The following is a 14,235-nucleotide window of genomic DNA, read 5'->3' on the forward strand; positions in this document are numbered from 1 at the left end:
ACAGATCAGATGCAGTAGGGATGACCAATGGTTACTTGCATAGTAGCAATATCAGAAAAAGATAGTGTCAATATAAATAAAATAATATACAGTTTGTACAAGAACAATATGAATAACGATATCAGTGATAGACGAGGTAGTTATATGTATACAATCAGGGGTAAAGTGGCTGAGCAGCAGGATAAAATAGTAGCAGCAACGTATGGTGTGTGTGTTAGGAGAGAGTCATTTGAATAGAGGCACTGCAGATAGTGCTGATGACTGGTCCGTCCAAACCATGCATGAACAAGGGAATCTATGCAGGGCATGTGATGTCAATAGCCTCTTCGTCGCAAAACTCCCTGATCTTCTCAAAAGATAAGTTTGTCTAGCTGTGTCCAGTCCAGGTGGTGCTTGTACAGGCAGACCATCTATTGGAGGAAGGATGTAAGCGTTGCGCAGCAGCTGAAACCTGGTCCCGACTGAGTCCGAACGCTCCTTCGGCATCAACAACACCAGACTCCAGAACATCGAAGCTGTAAAACAGGAAATAACAAAAAAAATTGTAGACATTACAACCTTGCACAACATCAATTCACCTTCCAAGTTTAGATAAGAAGAATAACCTCATACAATGCAATGAAAATTATATTCACCTGAAGTGCTGGTACTGCTTGATAAGTGGCAGTGGCCTGAAGTACGGCGTCAAGTGTTGATGCCAGCCATAGCTTTCTACCAGCACCGTACCATCCTCCAGTCCAACCAGTTGTGGGATGTTGACCCCTGTCACAGTGCTGTCCTTCACAACATCAGAAATCTCAGACAGTATTTACTCTGTTCTTTCTGAAGCGCTGCTTGATGAGGCCGAAGCACCAGTCGGGGGAAAACTTGGTGTGGCCTGTGATCAGGAAGTGAAGGTCCAGACTGTGGTGGAGCTTGTGCAATGGTCCACCAGGCACAATGCCAGAGCACAAACTTGTTCTTGTTTTGGCCACTGCAGTTATCACAATTCAGGTCCACACGTGTTTCCCCAACTTCGTAGTTGGTGAAGAAATGGTGCATGTAGTTGATGACTGCGCTGCTGCCTTTGCTGGATGACATACCTTCATCAATCAAGTAGTTGACTTGTTGTGGTATTCCTTCACAGTAGACACCAAACAAGCCACACTTGCGGGGAGTTAAAAAGTAGATGGGACCTGACTGCATAGGGTCAGAAGGATAGTGCACCTGCAAACAACAAAATAACATTAAGATAAGTTAACGAAAAGAAAATGTAACGTAACGAAAATGAAACGTAAAACGTAATGTATGTTTTTAATGCATCATTATCAGGTAAGTTTCACTTACCTACAAATGTGCGGAGCAGCATCACTGCATACAGAAACATCATCTTGGAAACTGGAAGTTAAAGTGATAACACACAGCCTGACTACACATACCTCTGGAAAATACAGAAATAATGTGAGCTCAATAAAAGTAGTTCCAATCATGTTGGAGGTCAATTAAATAATCAAAACGTGTTGTTTATGCTTTATATACCATGTGTTGTCATCAATTCCTTGTAGAGATCGGGAAATCTGACACGGCGGCTGGATTAACAACAAGGTAAGCTTTATTTTGATGTATTGCACTTGTGATTTCATGAAAGTTTAATATTTATAGTAATTTAATTTGAATTTGTCGCTCTGCAATTTCACTGGAAATTGTCGAAATGGGACGGTAGCGTCCCACTAATCCGCAAGAAGTTAAGGACATGAAAGTTCACATGTCCGAGAAGGCATTTCTGCCCCAAAAAAACATTTTGATAAAAAATTAAAGTTTAAGTTCAAACGGCGCCTGTGAAGTAGTGACCCGCGACATATGCCTAGTTTCCTGAAACGGGTCACATATCTAAACTGCCTAGTCCATTTCACCTGTGTTTCAGAAGGTATTTACTCTAAGATAACTGACATTGTCCTCTACCTTGACTCAATTTATTGACTTGGCTTTACTGTAACTCTTATGCAAATTTAGATGTGCATTTATTAATTTTACATCTACATCAATTAGCCAAACATGAGCTCTTTACACCATGAGCTAATATTTCCCTCTCCAACTATGTCCTCTGTCCTGTGTGTTCCAGATGGTAGCATGCATCCCATTGTATCTCAATCTGTGCGGACAGAATCGGTGACCCTTTAGGGGGATCTGTGACTCTGGAGTGCTTCTCCACAGTAAACTCAGTGTTATCCTGGATATGGCTGAAACACTTGTACCCATTTTAACAACCTCCTATGAAAAAGTGCAATTCCAGAAAGATTTCGCAAATACATCTCATTTTGAGCTGCAAATGGATGATGTTAGCTTTAATTTGACCCTATGGAATGTTGCCCATGCTGATATTGGATCGTACCATTGTTAACCTGTTATGGCTAGGGGGCAGTATTTTCACGGACGGATAAAAAACGTACCCGATTTAATCTGATTAGTACTCCTGCCCAGAAACTAGAATATGCATATAATTATTAGCTTTGGATAGAAAACACTCCAAAGTTTCTAAAACTGTTTGAATGGTGTCTGTGAGTATAACAGAACTCATTTGGCAGGCCAAAACCTGAGAAGATTCTGTACAGGAAGTACCCTGTCTGACCATTTCTTGGCCTTGTTGATTATCTCAATCTATTACAGGGGATCTCTGCTCTTACGTGACACTTTCTACGGCTCACATGGACTCTCAGAAGGCGGCAAAATGCTGAATCGTGGCTTTGCAGGCTCTGGCTGAAACAAAGTAGCGCGTTTGGATAGTGGCTGGTTACAGTACTGTGAGACTCAGGCTCGTGCCCGCGTCGACCGAAAGCTTTGTTTTCTTCCCTCTGTTTAGCTAAACGGAGATTCCCGGTCGGAATATTATCGCTTTTTTACGAGAAAAATTGCATAAAAATGGATTTTAAACAGCGGTTGACATGCTTCGAAGTACGGTAATGGAATATTTAGAAATCGCGCCATGCTCGCGACCCTGATTTACCATTTCGGATAGTGTCTTGGAACGCACGAACAAAACGGCGCAATTTGGATATAACGATGGATTATTTTGGACCAAACCAACATTTGTTATTGAAGTAGCAGTCCTGGGAGTGCATTCTGACGAAGACAACAAAGGTAATGAAACTTTTGTAATGGTAAATCGGAGTTTGATCAGGGCTAAACTTGGTTGGTGTCTAAATGGCTAGCCGTGATGGCTGGGCTATCTACTGAGAATATTGCAAAATGTGCTTTCACAGAAAAGCTATTTTAAAATCGGACATATCGAGTGCATAGAGGAGTTCTGTATCTATAATTCTTAAAATAATTGTTATGTTTTTTGTGAACGTTTATCGTGAGTAATTTAGTAAATTCGCCGGATGTTTGCGGGGGTATGCTAGTTCTGAACGTCACATGCTAATGTAAAAAAGCTGGTTTTTGATATAAATATGAACTTGATTGAACAAAACATGCATGCATTGTATAACATAATGTCCTAGGGTCGTCATCTGATGAAGATCATCAAAGGTTAGTGCTGCATTTAGCTGTGGTTTTGTTTTTTGTGACATTATATGTTAACTAGCTTGAAAAATGGCTGTCTGATTATTTCTGGCTGGGTACTCTGCTGACATAATCTAATGTTTTGCTTTCGTTGTAAAGCCTTTTTGAAATCGGACAGTGTGGTTAGATTAACGAGAATCTTGTCTTTAAAATGCTGTAAAATAGTCATATGTTTGAAAAATGGAAGTTTTCGGATTTTAGAGGAATTTGTATTTCGCGCCACGCCCATCATTGGATATTGGAGCAGGTGTTCCGCTAGCGACATGGGGGGGAACAGAGGGTTAAATACACAACAAATGATTGAAGGAATTGAAACCAGGTGTGAGGAAAAACAAGACAAAACACATGGAAAATGAAAAGTGGATCGATGATGGCTAGAAGACCGGCGACGCCGACCGCCAAGCGCCGCCCGAACAAGGAGAGGTGCCGACTTCGGCGGAAGTCGTGACATACTCCAATCTCCGCTGTGGAGCTTTGCAGCTCCTTCAGGATTATCTTTGGTCTCTTTGTTGCCTCTCTGATTAATGCCCTCCTTGCCTGGTCCGTGAGTTTTGGTGGGCGACCCTCTCTTGGCAGGTTTGTTGTGGTGCCATATTCTTTCATTTTTTTATAATGGATTTAATGGTGCTCCGTGGGATGTTCAAAGTTTCAGATATGTTTTTATAACCCAACCTTGATCTGTACTTCTCCACAACTTTGTCCCTGACCTGTTTGGAGAGCTCCTTGGTCTTCATAGTGCCGCTTGCTTGGTGGTGCCCCTTGCTTAGTGGTGTTGCAGACTCTGGGGCCTTTCAGAACAGGTGTATATATACTGAAATCATGTGACAGATCATGTGACACTTAGATTGCACACAGGTGGACTTTATTTAACTAATTATGTGACTTCTGAAGGTAATTGGTGGCACCAGATCTTATTTAGGGGCTTCATAGCAAAGGGGGTGAATACATATGCACGCCCACTTTTCCGTTTTTTTTTTTTTTTTTTTAAACAAGTAATTTTTTTCATTTCACTTCACCAATTTGGACTATTTTGTGTATGTCCATTACATGAAATCCAAATAAAAATCAATTTAAATTACAGGTTGTAATGTAACAAAATAGGAAAAATGCCAAGGGGGTGAATACTTTTGCAAGGAACTGTATTTATTTTTCTACTTCTCAAGATAATCAAGATGGATTGCTGAACTACATAACGTTTGTTCTGGTTGTTATCGTTACTATCCTCATAGCAACACACATTTTCCTGATAGTCTTGTGGAGGAGAGGTCTGTAAAAATCTAAGTAGGGGAGAACCGGGACAAAATAAACACTTTACAATTACTAAGACATCGATCGAGCTAGTGACACCATATATTTTATGACAAGCAACTTATATATGTCATTTACATTTAAGTCATTTAGCAGACGCTCTTATCCAGAGCGACTTACAAATTGGTGCATTCACCTTATAATATCCAGTGGAACAACCACTTTACAATAGTGCATCTAAATCTTTAAGGGGGGGGGGTTAGAAGGATTACTTTATCCTATCCCAGGTATTCCTTGAAGAGGTGGGGTTTCAGGTGTCTCCGGAAGGTGGTGATATGTCCTCTACCATTAGCAATTGTAGTTTCATTTCTAGGGTAAATGCGTTTGAAATTAAATATAACAAGAACAGAACTACCGCAACGATACTTTCGTACCTGCTGGTGGGGTGGGAGTAACACAGCCATGAGATGGAAGTAACAGCTGGCACAATATCTGTTATCTACATTTTTCTGATTTGTACTTTCAGCAAATGTACTATCAGCCATAATTTCATGTTTGTGTCGATTTGAATAATTAATGCTACAGGTTCGAAATTTAGGAAAATGAACCATGCGTCAGCATCGCAATGTTGCACAACCACAATATTTTGCATTACAATATTAATCAGACAGAAATGGATGACATAATAACTATACTAACAATAATTCTCTCATCTCACTTTAATGGGAATGTACTGTTAATGCTTAGCCCTACCAATCAGTTACATTCCAGCTGTCTTTTTAATGCATGCTCATTGTGTCTTGATAGAGTAAATGTTTTTATTTTCTTCACAAACGGGAAACTCATCATGGTTATTACATTTCCATGGCTTGACACAAGGTAATTGATACATATTTTTAACCACTAACCTGTCAATAAAAGCTTTTGTGAGATGCTGATCCATCAAGTCAAATGATTATTGCCTAATTCTAATAATGCCATAATTTTCAAACATTGTTGATATTTTGCTAACATTATAAAAGCAATTTCAAATAAAGCGGACAATGGCCTGTGCTTAAATTTCGTTTTATTTTATTCCAGGTCATCAGTTAACAATGTTACTTTTGTCCCTCCAATCTTTCCTGTAACTTCTCCCAGGCTAACACCCAAGACTTGCTAGCATGATACTTGAGACCTATGCTGTCATTTAATCACTAGATGTCTTAAGAAAATAACATTGTTGGAACCTTAAACAACTCTAAACACAACTCTAAACACAACCAAAAAACTCTTCCGGGTCAGTTTTTTTTACTTACATCGCTCAAACCCACTTTTTGTTCATAACTCGGCGAAACATGATTGGACTGGACTGTGTTTTTTTGCAGGGAGCTCGTCCTCCGCATTAGAAATGTGTTGACTTAACACAGAAGTGAGAATGTTGTCGTTATCTGAGAAAATGAGCATGTTACTTTTGTCCTGTGTTACTTTCGTCCCGGCTCTCCCCTAGCATGCTTAAGTAGTGTGCCAACATTTAACTTTGTAATACTTCATACCAAATATATGATATATGAATGCCAAATATTAATGTAATTAATTAATATTATTTCATCTATGAATGCCAAACAAGAATACACTAAATTTATATGTTATGTTTTTGAATTAGGGGTGACCACTTCACCCACAGTCCAAGTGAGTAATTTTGCATTATACACACACATATATATATATATATATATATATATATATATATATGTTATACTGCTTCACATTCTCAATGGAGTGGAGACTTCACCCCTCGGTGGTTGCCCAGATATGGGATCGGAACAACGAGGCCGACGTAGATCTTTACGCATTACGAGAAAAAAGGGCATTGTCTTCTGTTCTTCTCAATGAGGGATCTGAATGCTCCGCAGGGAATGGATGATTTGGCGCTGGAACGTGGTTATGACTCTACAGTCGGCGAGGGTTGTAAACATATGAGTGGTGCACATTTTAGGATTGGTGTCAGATTAAAGGAGTTTGGTTGACATTTTGATGTTCTGGCAAGATCTTTTTGAACAGTTTTCTACATTGAACATTTATGTGGCAGCCATCTCAGCATGTCACGTAGGGATTGATGGCTCTACCCCAGGGTCTCATCCTCTGGTGGTGCAGTTCCTGAAAAGTGAGCATCGGTTCAGACCAGTGTCTAAGCCTATGGCACCGACCTGGGATCTGGCTTTGGTCCTGGCCACTCTGTATTAGCCTCATTTTGAACCATTGGAGTCTGTGGACCTGGAGGTCCATTCCTACAAGACTGCCCTGCTCATGGCAGTTGTGGACATCTCCACGCGCTATCAGTACACCCTCCCTCTTTGGACTTTGCGACTTACAACTCCAAGGTGATGTTACGTCCTAATGCAGCTTTTGCTTCTAAGGTCATGCCTATATCTTACAGCTCTCTAGCTTTTGAGCTGTTCCCCTTTTCTTGTCCTCCATTTGCTTCTAGTGAGCAACGAAGGTTGAGTGGCCTGTGACCATTGCTTGCATCGTGCACATATATTGATCGGCCCAAGGATATCCCCGTTTGGACCAGCTTTTTGTCTGTTTTGCTAATCCATCTTGGGGTAAGGCACTTTCTAAACAGAATCTTTCCCCTTGGCGTATGATAGCAAAGGGCAAGGTTTGCATAGCGGTGTACATGCTTACTCCACTAGGGGTGTGGCAGCTTCTTGGGCATTGTTCAGGGGCATGACAATTGGTGATAGGTTTCCACATGCCTTGTGAGGTTTTATCGCTTTGACGTAACTGCTCCCAGTCTGGCTCATAGTGTTCTTATGGCTGGGTCTGGGAGAGGGTGTTAGGCAGCATGCTGGTTGCGCATTTATCCAAGTTACCACAGTTCCCTTGTGGGATTGAGCCTTTGGCTGCCTTGGTGTCCGGCAGTGCACAGATTGCACATTTATCCGGGTTACCACAGTTCCCCTGTAGGATTGAGCCTTGGGCTGCCATGGTTCGTTGATGAGGAGGCGTCGAATGCACATTATCAAGTCACTGCAGGTGCCCTGTTTTTTTGGACTTACAGTTCCTAGTGTGATTTCAGGCATTCCAGACTCCTCAGGTATATGTGTGAGCCGTTTTGGAACCGTTCGGGTCTATGGACTTGGTCATAGTTGAAGTTAGACACCATTTTATCAGGGTTACCACAGTTCCCTGTGGGTTTGAGCATTGAGCTACCGTGGTTCATCGACTCTGGTCAATGCTATGCAGAGTGCGTATGCGCTTTGCCAAGTTACAGCAGTTGTTCTGTTGTTGTGGACTTCCGCTTCCTTGTATGAGTTCTGACATTTCAGGCTTGTAAGGTAAGTATTGTGCTATGTGTGGGAAGTTTCTTGGAACTGTGGTGTCTATAGACTTGGGCTGCAGCGTGTCAGTACGCATAGTCAAGTTGCAGCAGGTTTCTGGTTCCCTATATGGGGCTCTGACAGCTCAGGCTTGTTGAGGCTCTGATAGTTCAGGCTTTTCAGGTAAGTATCAGGGAAAAAGGTACCTTCTGTAAGTCCCTTTTGGAGCCGGTGGAACCTCTGTGTGCTTGGGCATGATTGTGTGTCCCCATAGTATGTTATATCGAGTGACCGGCTGAAAAGGGAACATACAGTTATGAATATAAGTAGCTGTTCCCTGAAGGAGAGAATGAGGTATAACGTATTTTGACCCTGCACCTTCAGGGTTGTTTAGGCTCGCTAAAGAGGGGTAGTGAATTAATTGGCCCGTTGAGCGTGTTTCTTGATTTCTTCCGGTGTATATAATTGGTTGTTGACTCCCCATAGGACCATCTGAAATGCTTACCATTTCAGATGCAAGGCAGTCAGATATAGGGATGCATTACTTTGCTGCACAGGATTGTAAAATTGTGACCTTCAGGAATGGTGTTTTTGATTTTTGATAGTATGTAACACACAAGTATAATAATACGTAACTGTCTGGCTTTTGTATGTGGACATTATACCTTTCATATGGATTCATATGGAGCCTTGGTTTTATTACAAAAGGTGCAGATTCCAGGATCCAGCATCTCATTTGGCAGCTTGTGTCTGAGTCAGTCCAGCTAGGAGAGTCAAGGTCATTTCTTTCACTTATTTCACCAATTTACCATTTACAGAGTTTTATAGCAGGCATATTTGTAACCTGTATTGTAAGATAAAAATGTAATATTACCTGATATTCCTCCAATAAAACATTTATTGAAAATGAGCAGATTCAAATAATAAAATCCTTTGGTTTCAGAGTATGATTTTCCCTGACTCTTACCGCTCTTGTCTGTCCGCATCAAACATTGTCATTGTGATTGTGATCATTCTACTGTCATGGGGGATATGCAAGGAAAGGAACAAAGGACCTAGAGGTATAGAAAGACTCATCACTTGCATCTAATGTGCATATTAACCTCACTAGGGTAGGGGGGCACTATTTTCACCTACGGATGAGTCAACTGCCTGCTACTCAGGCCCAGAAGCTAGGATATGCATATAATTGGTAGATTTGGATAGAAAACACTCTAAAGTTTCCAAAACTGTTAATATAATGTCTGTGAGTATAACAGAACTGATATGGCAGGAAAAAACCTGAGGAAAATCCATCCAGGAAGTGGGATTTGTTTATGTTTGTAGTTTTCCATTGAATGCCATCACATTATCCATTGACTTAGGACTCAAATTGCACTTCCTATGGCTTGCACTAGATGTCAACAGTCTTTAGAAATTGTTTCAGGCTTGTATTCTGAAAAATGAGGGAGTAAGACCACGTTGAGTGAGTGGACCCTGGGAAGTCGCCAGACCAGTTTCCTGCGCACGACCGAGAACGCGCCTTTCTTGTTTTTCTTTTATATTGACCACACTATTGTCCGGTTGAAATATTATCGATTATTTAGGCTAAAAACAACCTGAGGATTGATTATAAACATCGTTTGACATGTTTCTACGAACTTTACGGATACTATTTGTATTTTTCGTCTGCCTGTTGTGACTGCCTTTGAGGTATTGGATTACTGAACAAAACGCGCCAACAAAACTGAGGTTTTTGGATATAAAGAGGGACTTTATCGAACAAAACGAACATTTATTGTGTAACTGGGAATCTTGTGAGTGCAACCATATGAAGATCATCAAAGGTAAGGCATTTTTTTATATCGCTATTTCTGACTTTTGTGTCACACCTGCCTGGTTGATAAATTATTTTCATGCTTTTGTATGCGGGGCTCTGTCCTCAGATAATCGCATGGTTTGCTTCTGCCATAAAGCCTTTTTGAAATCTGACACGGTGACTGGATTAACAAGAAGTTAAGCTTTATTTTGATGTATAACACATATATTTTCAAGAATGGTAAATATTTGAATTTAGTATTTTTGAATTTCGCACTCTGCAATTTCACTGGATGTTGGCCAGGTGGGACGCTACCATCCCACAACCCCTAGAGAGGTTAATAGCTACTAATCGACTTACTGTTATGTATGTTTCACAGTAATGTTCGACGATGTGTCCATGTAAGAGGAAAATATACTGCTTAAATGAGATTACTTGTATACTGTACTTAATGTCATTTTTTGACTTCCTATTTTTTATCTGAACTGATAGATTACCAACCGCACCAGTCCATCAGGTAACCTTTAGCACATAATCTCCCCCCATAGAAATTATTAGACTACTAATATTATTAGATACATTATTATATTTTAGCGATCAGAGACCTGATCTCTAAATAAAAGGCTACATAAAATGCAAACATTTTTGATAATGTCATGTTCTCCTCACACGGGGCACCAAATATAAGTACAAGTATTATTAACGACACCATTTGTTTTGGTCAGAAACCTTACCAATTCCTTCATTTGAAACATATATATTTATTTTTCTCCTTCTCAAGAGAATCATACCGGATTGCTGAACTACATAACATTTGTTTTGGTTGTTATCATCATCATCATCTTGATTGCAACTAACATATTCACAAGCAGAATTACAACCCATTTTACAAGAGGCCGAATAGACAGAGCTGAGCGTCCTGTTGGGCTGACACTACCGTGCTTATCTTCTATGATCAAATGTAATGCAGCGAAGCTCAGAATACCTTTAAGGTATAGGTGGACTAAAAGCCAAGGCTCCTGCTAACTGCATAAGTTCTTCAGTTCAGTGATCTACTTGGTGCAGTCAGAGGAGCGCCCTCTATTAGTTCTAGCCAATAGTTGTCTACCCCAGGGGGTGGATAGAATGCCCAAAATAATGATTAGGTGCAACCTTAATTGGTGTCATCACTGTGAAAACATATTTTTTATGTTTACTGTAACCCAGACCCTTTGTTTAAACGTTACTACTTTAAAATTGACAATATACAGTATGTTTAACCAACTTAAAATGGTAAATTCTGGGAACTTCTATGATGATAAACTACAGCCTAAGACTAATATCTTATCATTCTCTCTCTCAAACCAAACGTAAGAGTGGAAAATCAGTGGTTGGTGGGAAGAAAAAAAATTGTCTCTGGTCATTGTATGCAGCTATGGCTCTCACACAATGTCCCGCCCCTAATCACAAATTACTTTCATCTAAAGATGTAGTTCTTCCTTCATGGACTGGCAGTGTAGATCTAAACACAGAATGGTACACATATATTTATCAGCTCTTGTCATCTACGGCTTGTGTGAGTTATCTAAGTCATTATGATTTTGTGATTCATAGTTAAGACTAGGTTTAGGTATGGTAGTGCATGAGTGAACAGAAAGTTATATGTTTGCAATTGTTTCTAAACCTTTGTCTTCTCTCTTTCAGGTCTGACCCCTGTTGTGTCTGCCTCTCCTCCGCCCTCAGTGGTAGTCCAACCTGGGAAAAATGTCACTTTGCAGTGCACTAATGTCACTGGAGCTCCAGGACACGTTGGCTGGTTCAAGCAAGTCAATGGCTCAGAGCCCCTATGCATCGCGTCTATGTACAGCTCTGATCCAGCTGTCCAACATCACAATGGTTTTCCGCCCAGCCATATGGAAATGTTAGTCAGAAATATAACAATTTTCCTCAAAATCGCAGAGGTGGATGAAGCTGATTCTGGTCATTACTTCTGTGGAATGCTTGATAAATACATCATCTTCACCAATGCGACTGTCCTGAAGGTCCAAGGTAATCTTTTCAACAACTTGTCTGCTATGACTCCAAATGCACTAACATGTATCTGATGTATCAGAGATATTATTGAGAAAATGTTGGAGATATAATGCTATCGTACTGCAGGAATATTTAACTCTCGTAATCGTCCAAAAGGTCACAAAAATTCAGAAAAGGACCTTACAGAAAACTGTGAAAAAGGTATGTTTATTCTCTTATGTTAAGTGAGAATATTTCGTAAATAAATTCATATTATCTACCATTAAAGTACAGCAGAATAGAATTAAAGTGCAACAGCATCTTAAAGCAATCCAGACTGAGAATGTTCCATTGGTAGCAAACAGGGTAATGTTTTAAATAGTTCTGATTCTGATTGAAATCGGTTTTGTAGGAATGTACCTCATTCCATTGGTTGTGATCCTGGGTGTTGTAACTGCGACACTACCTATAGTCTTCCTCATCCTGGTCCTCAAGATCAGACGAGACACAAAGAGACACAACACAGGTAGAAGCCCATTTCATGATAATATGGGGCCTGTGAACTAGAATGAAATTATCTGTTCACCTCTTCTCTCATCCCATCTCTCTTTCATATCCTATTCAGGACCTGATTCTCAACGACAACCACAAAATGATCAGGTAAATACTGTATGATTAAATACTGTATGTTCAGCCATATCATTTTTAAAATATAATTCAGAAATACTATTCACAATGTAAATTATAATTGTATGTCATGATATTTATAAATCTGTAGATACAAGATCCAGATACATTGAATTATGCCGCCCTGAATTTCACCTCCAAGAAGACGAAGATGGAGAGGAGGAGAAAGAAGGAGCTGGACCCCCATGTAGTGTATGCTGCTACAAGATGATAAAGTGGAGGAGGATGGAACAGGAGGACAATTGGTTGACCATTTCTTTGAATATAAGTTCAAATCTTGCTATATTGTATCTGTGTAGTTAAATTAAATGTATTGAAATGTAAATCAATCTCTGCAGTGTATGATTAAGCTATAAGGCCTGAGGGGGTGTGTGATATGGCCAATATACGCCAGCTCAGGGCTGTTCTTACGCATGACGCAACGCGGAGTGCCTGATACAGCCATTAGCCGTGGTAAATTGGCCATATACCACAAACCCCAGAGGTGTCTTTTTGCTGTTATAAACTGGTTAACAACGTAAATAGAGCACTAAAAATAAATGTTTTGTCATATCCGTGGTATACTGTCTGATATGCCACAGCTGTCAGCCAATGAGCATTCAGGGCCCGAACCACCCAGTTTGTGAATTGTACCTCAGGGCGACAGTAGCCCTCTCCAACTCAGTTAGGTCAGTGGTATAGAGTGTGGTTAGATAGGAGGAGTTAGAGGTAAAAACACAACTGTTTAAGAGCTGCAGAGTAGTTGCGTCTGTTGGCCTCTCTTAACTTAGATCTCTGTTGTGTGTGTTAATGATTTGGTTATTTTGTTATAGGGTGACCCTGAGGGTCAAAGTACCCAACAGTAGACTATTGCATTATTCTGATCACTTCTAAAGACAAATAAAAAGTTTAACCAAAATAGCCTTTGTCATGATGTTATTTGTCAATTAGTATTTCCTCTCTTGGCTTTGCACTGATCACAGCCCCTTATTTCAAGAAGCACCTTTTAAGGAGAATATGATTGGGGTCTGAGTTAGAGGAGGGGCAAGGGAGGAACACATCACTTCCTGTGGTTTGAGTGAGAGGAAGAATTAGCTCAGTGTAGAGTGAAACCTGCTGAGGTGAACATCACTGGGCCTCTCATAGACTGAGAGATGAGATGGCTATTATGTCTCTCTCTCTCTCTCTCTCTGTCGCTCTCTCTCTCTCTGAGTATGTTTTGCCAGATTTACTGTCCACCTGCCAACCGAGTGTGGTTGGTGAAGCATCTAATCTTTGAATCTCTTTTTTTAAAAATGGGCAAAATATTTAGGTGTGTGTCACAGGTGTGACTGATTGCCTCACTAAATATCCCTTTTAACCCCTGTTTCTGTTTGTTTGAGGTACGGCCGCCCACAGGAATTGAGGCAGTCCAGGGGCATGGTGGATCCCTTTGTTGGCTGAGAGCACATGCGTTTGTTGAGATCATACAGAGGACTTTCGGTTGAAGCAATGGTACTAAAGAGAGAATATGTTTTCTGGGCTTCACCACTTCCTGTGTCCCTTTCTGTTTGGTTGTTTTCATTTTTGTTTATTTGTTTGTGATTTGGAGCTTTAGAAAACAACAATGAAAGGGAACGTGTGACCACCGCTATTCCCTATTAAACGTGTTGTTTGTTGAAACTGTTGTCTGCCTCTACTTTACTCTGC

At 40.4% G+C, this 14,235-nt stretch overlaps 1 protein-coding gene across 2 annotated transcripts; it reads left to right on the plus strand.

The window, feature by feature from the left end:
* The first annotated feature begins 11,383 nt into the window (after nt 1–11,383).
* On the plus strand, nt 11,384–13,530 carry LOC106608733 (uncharacterized). Of its 2 annotated transcripts, XM_014206837.2 has the most exons (6): nt 11,384–11,443; nt 11,572–11,916; nt 12,058–12,102; nt 12,293–12,406; nt 12,506–12,540; nt 12,659–13,530. In XM_014206837.2, exons 1-6 carry the CDS (start codon nt 11,401–11,403, stop codon nt 12,776–12,778), a joined length of 702 nt encoding a protein of 233 aa, XP_014062312.1. In that variant the 5' UTR covers nt 11,384–11,400; the 3' UTR covers nt 12,779–13,530. The 2 variants fall into 2 exon arrangements, with proteins under 2 accessions (XP_014062312.1, XP_014062313.1); XM_014206838.2 differs by lacking the exon at nt 12,293–12,406 and having other exon boundaries at nt 11,392–11,443.
* Nucleotides 13,531–14,235: the final 705 nt, after the last annotated feature.

This window comes from Salmo salar, chromosome ssa07 (genome assembly GCF_905237065.1).
Source record: "Salmo salar chromosome ssa07, Ssal_v3.1, whole genome shotgun sequence".
NCBI classification, from domain to species: Eukaryota; Metazoa; Chordata; class Actinopteri; order Salmoniformes; family Salmonidae; genus Salmo; species Salmo salar.

Excerpts from the sequence above, each read along its gene's own strand:
- LOC106608733 (XM_014206837.2), top strand. The coding sequence starts at position 11,401 with ATGGTACACATATATTTATCAGCTCTTGTCATCTACGGCTTGT. Across the intron at positions 11,917-12,057 it reads GACTGTCCTGAAGGTCCAAG|GTCACAAAAATTCAGAAAAG; the intron begins GTAATCTTTTCA and ends ATCGTCCAAAAG. Across the intron at positions 12,407-12,505 it reads CACAAAGAGACACAACACAG|GACCTGATTCTCAACGACAA; the intron begins GTAGAAGCCCAT and ends TATCCTATTCAG.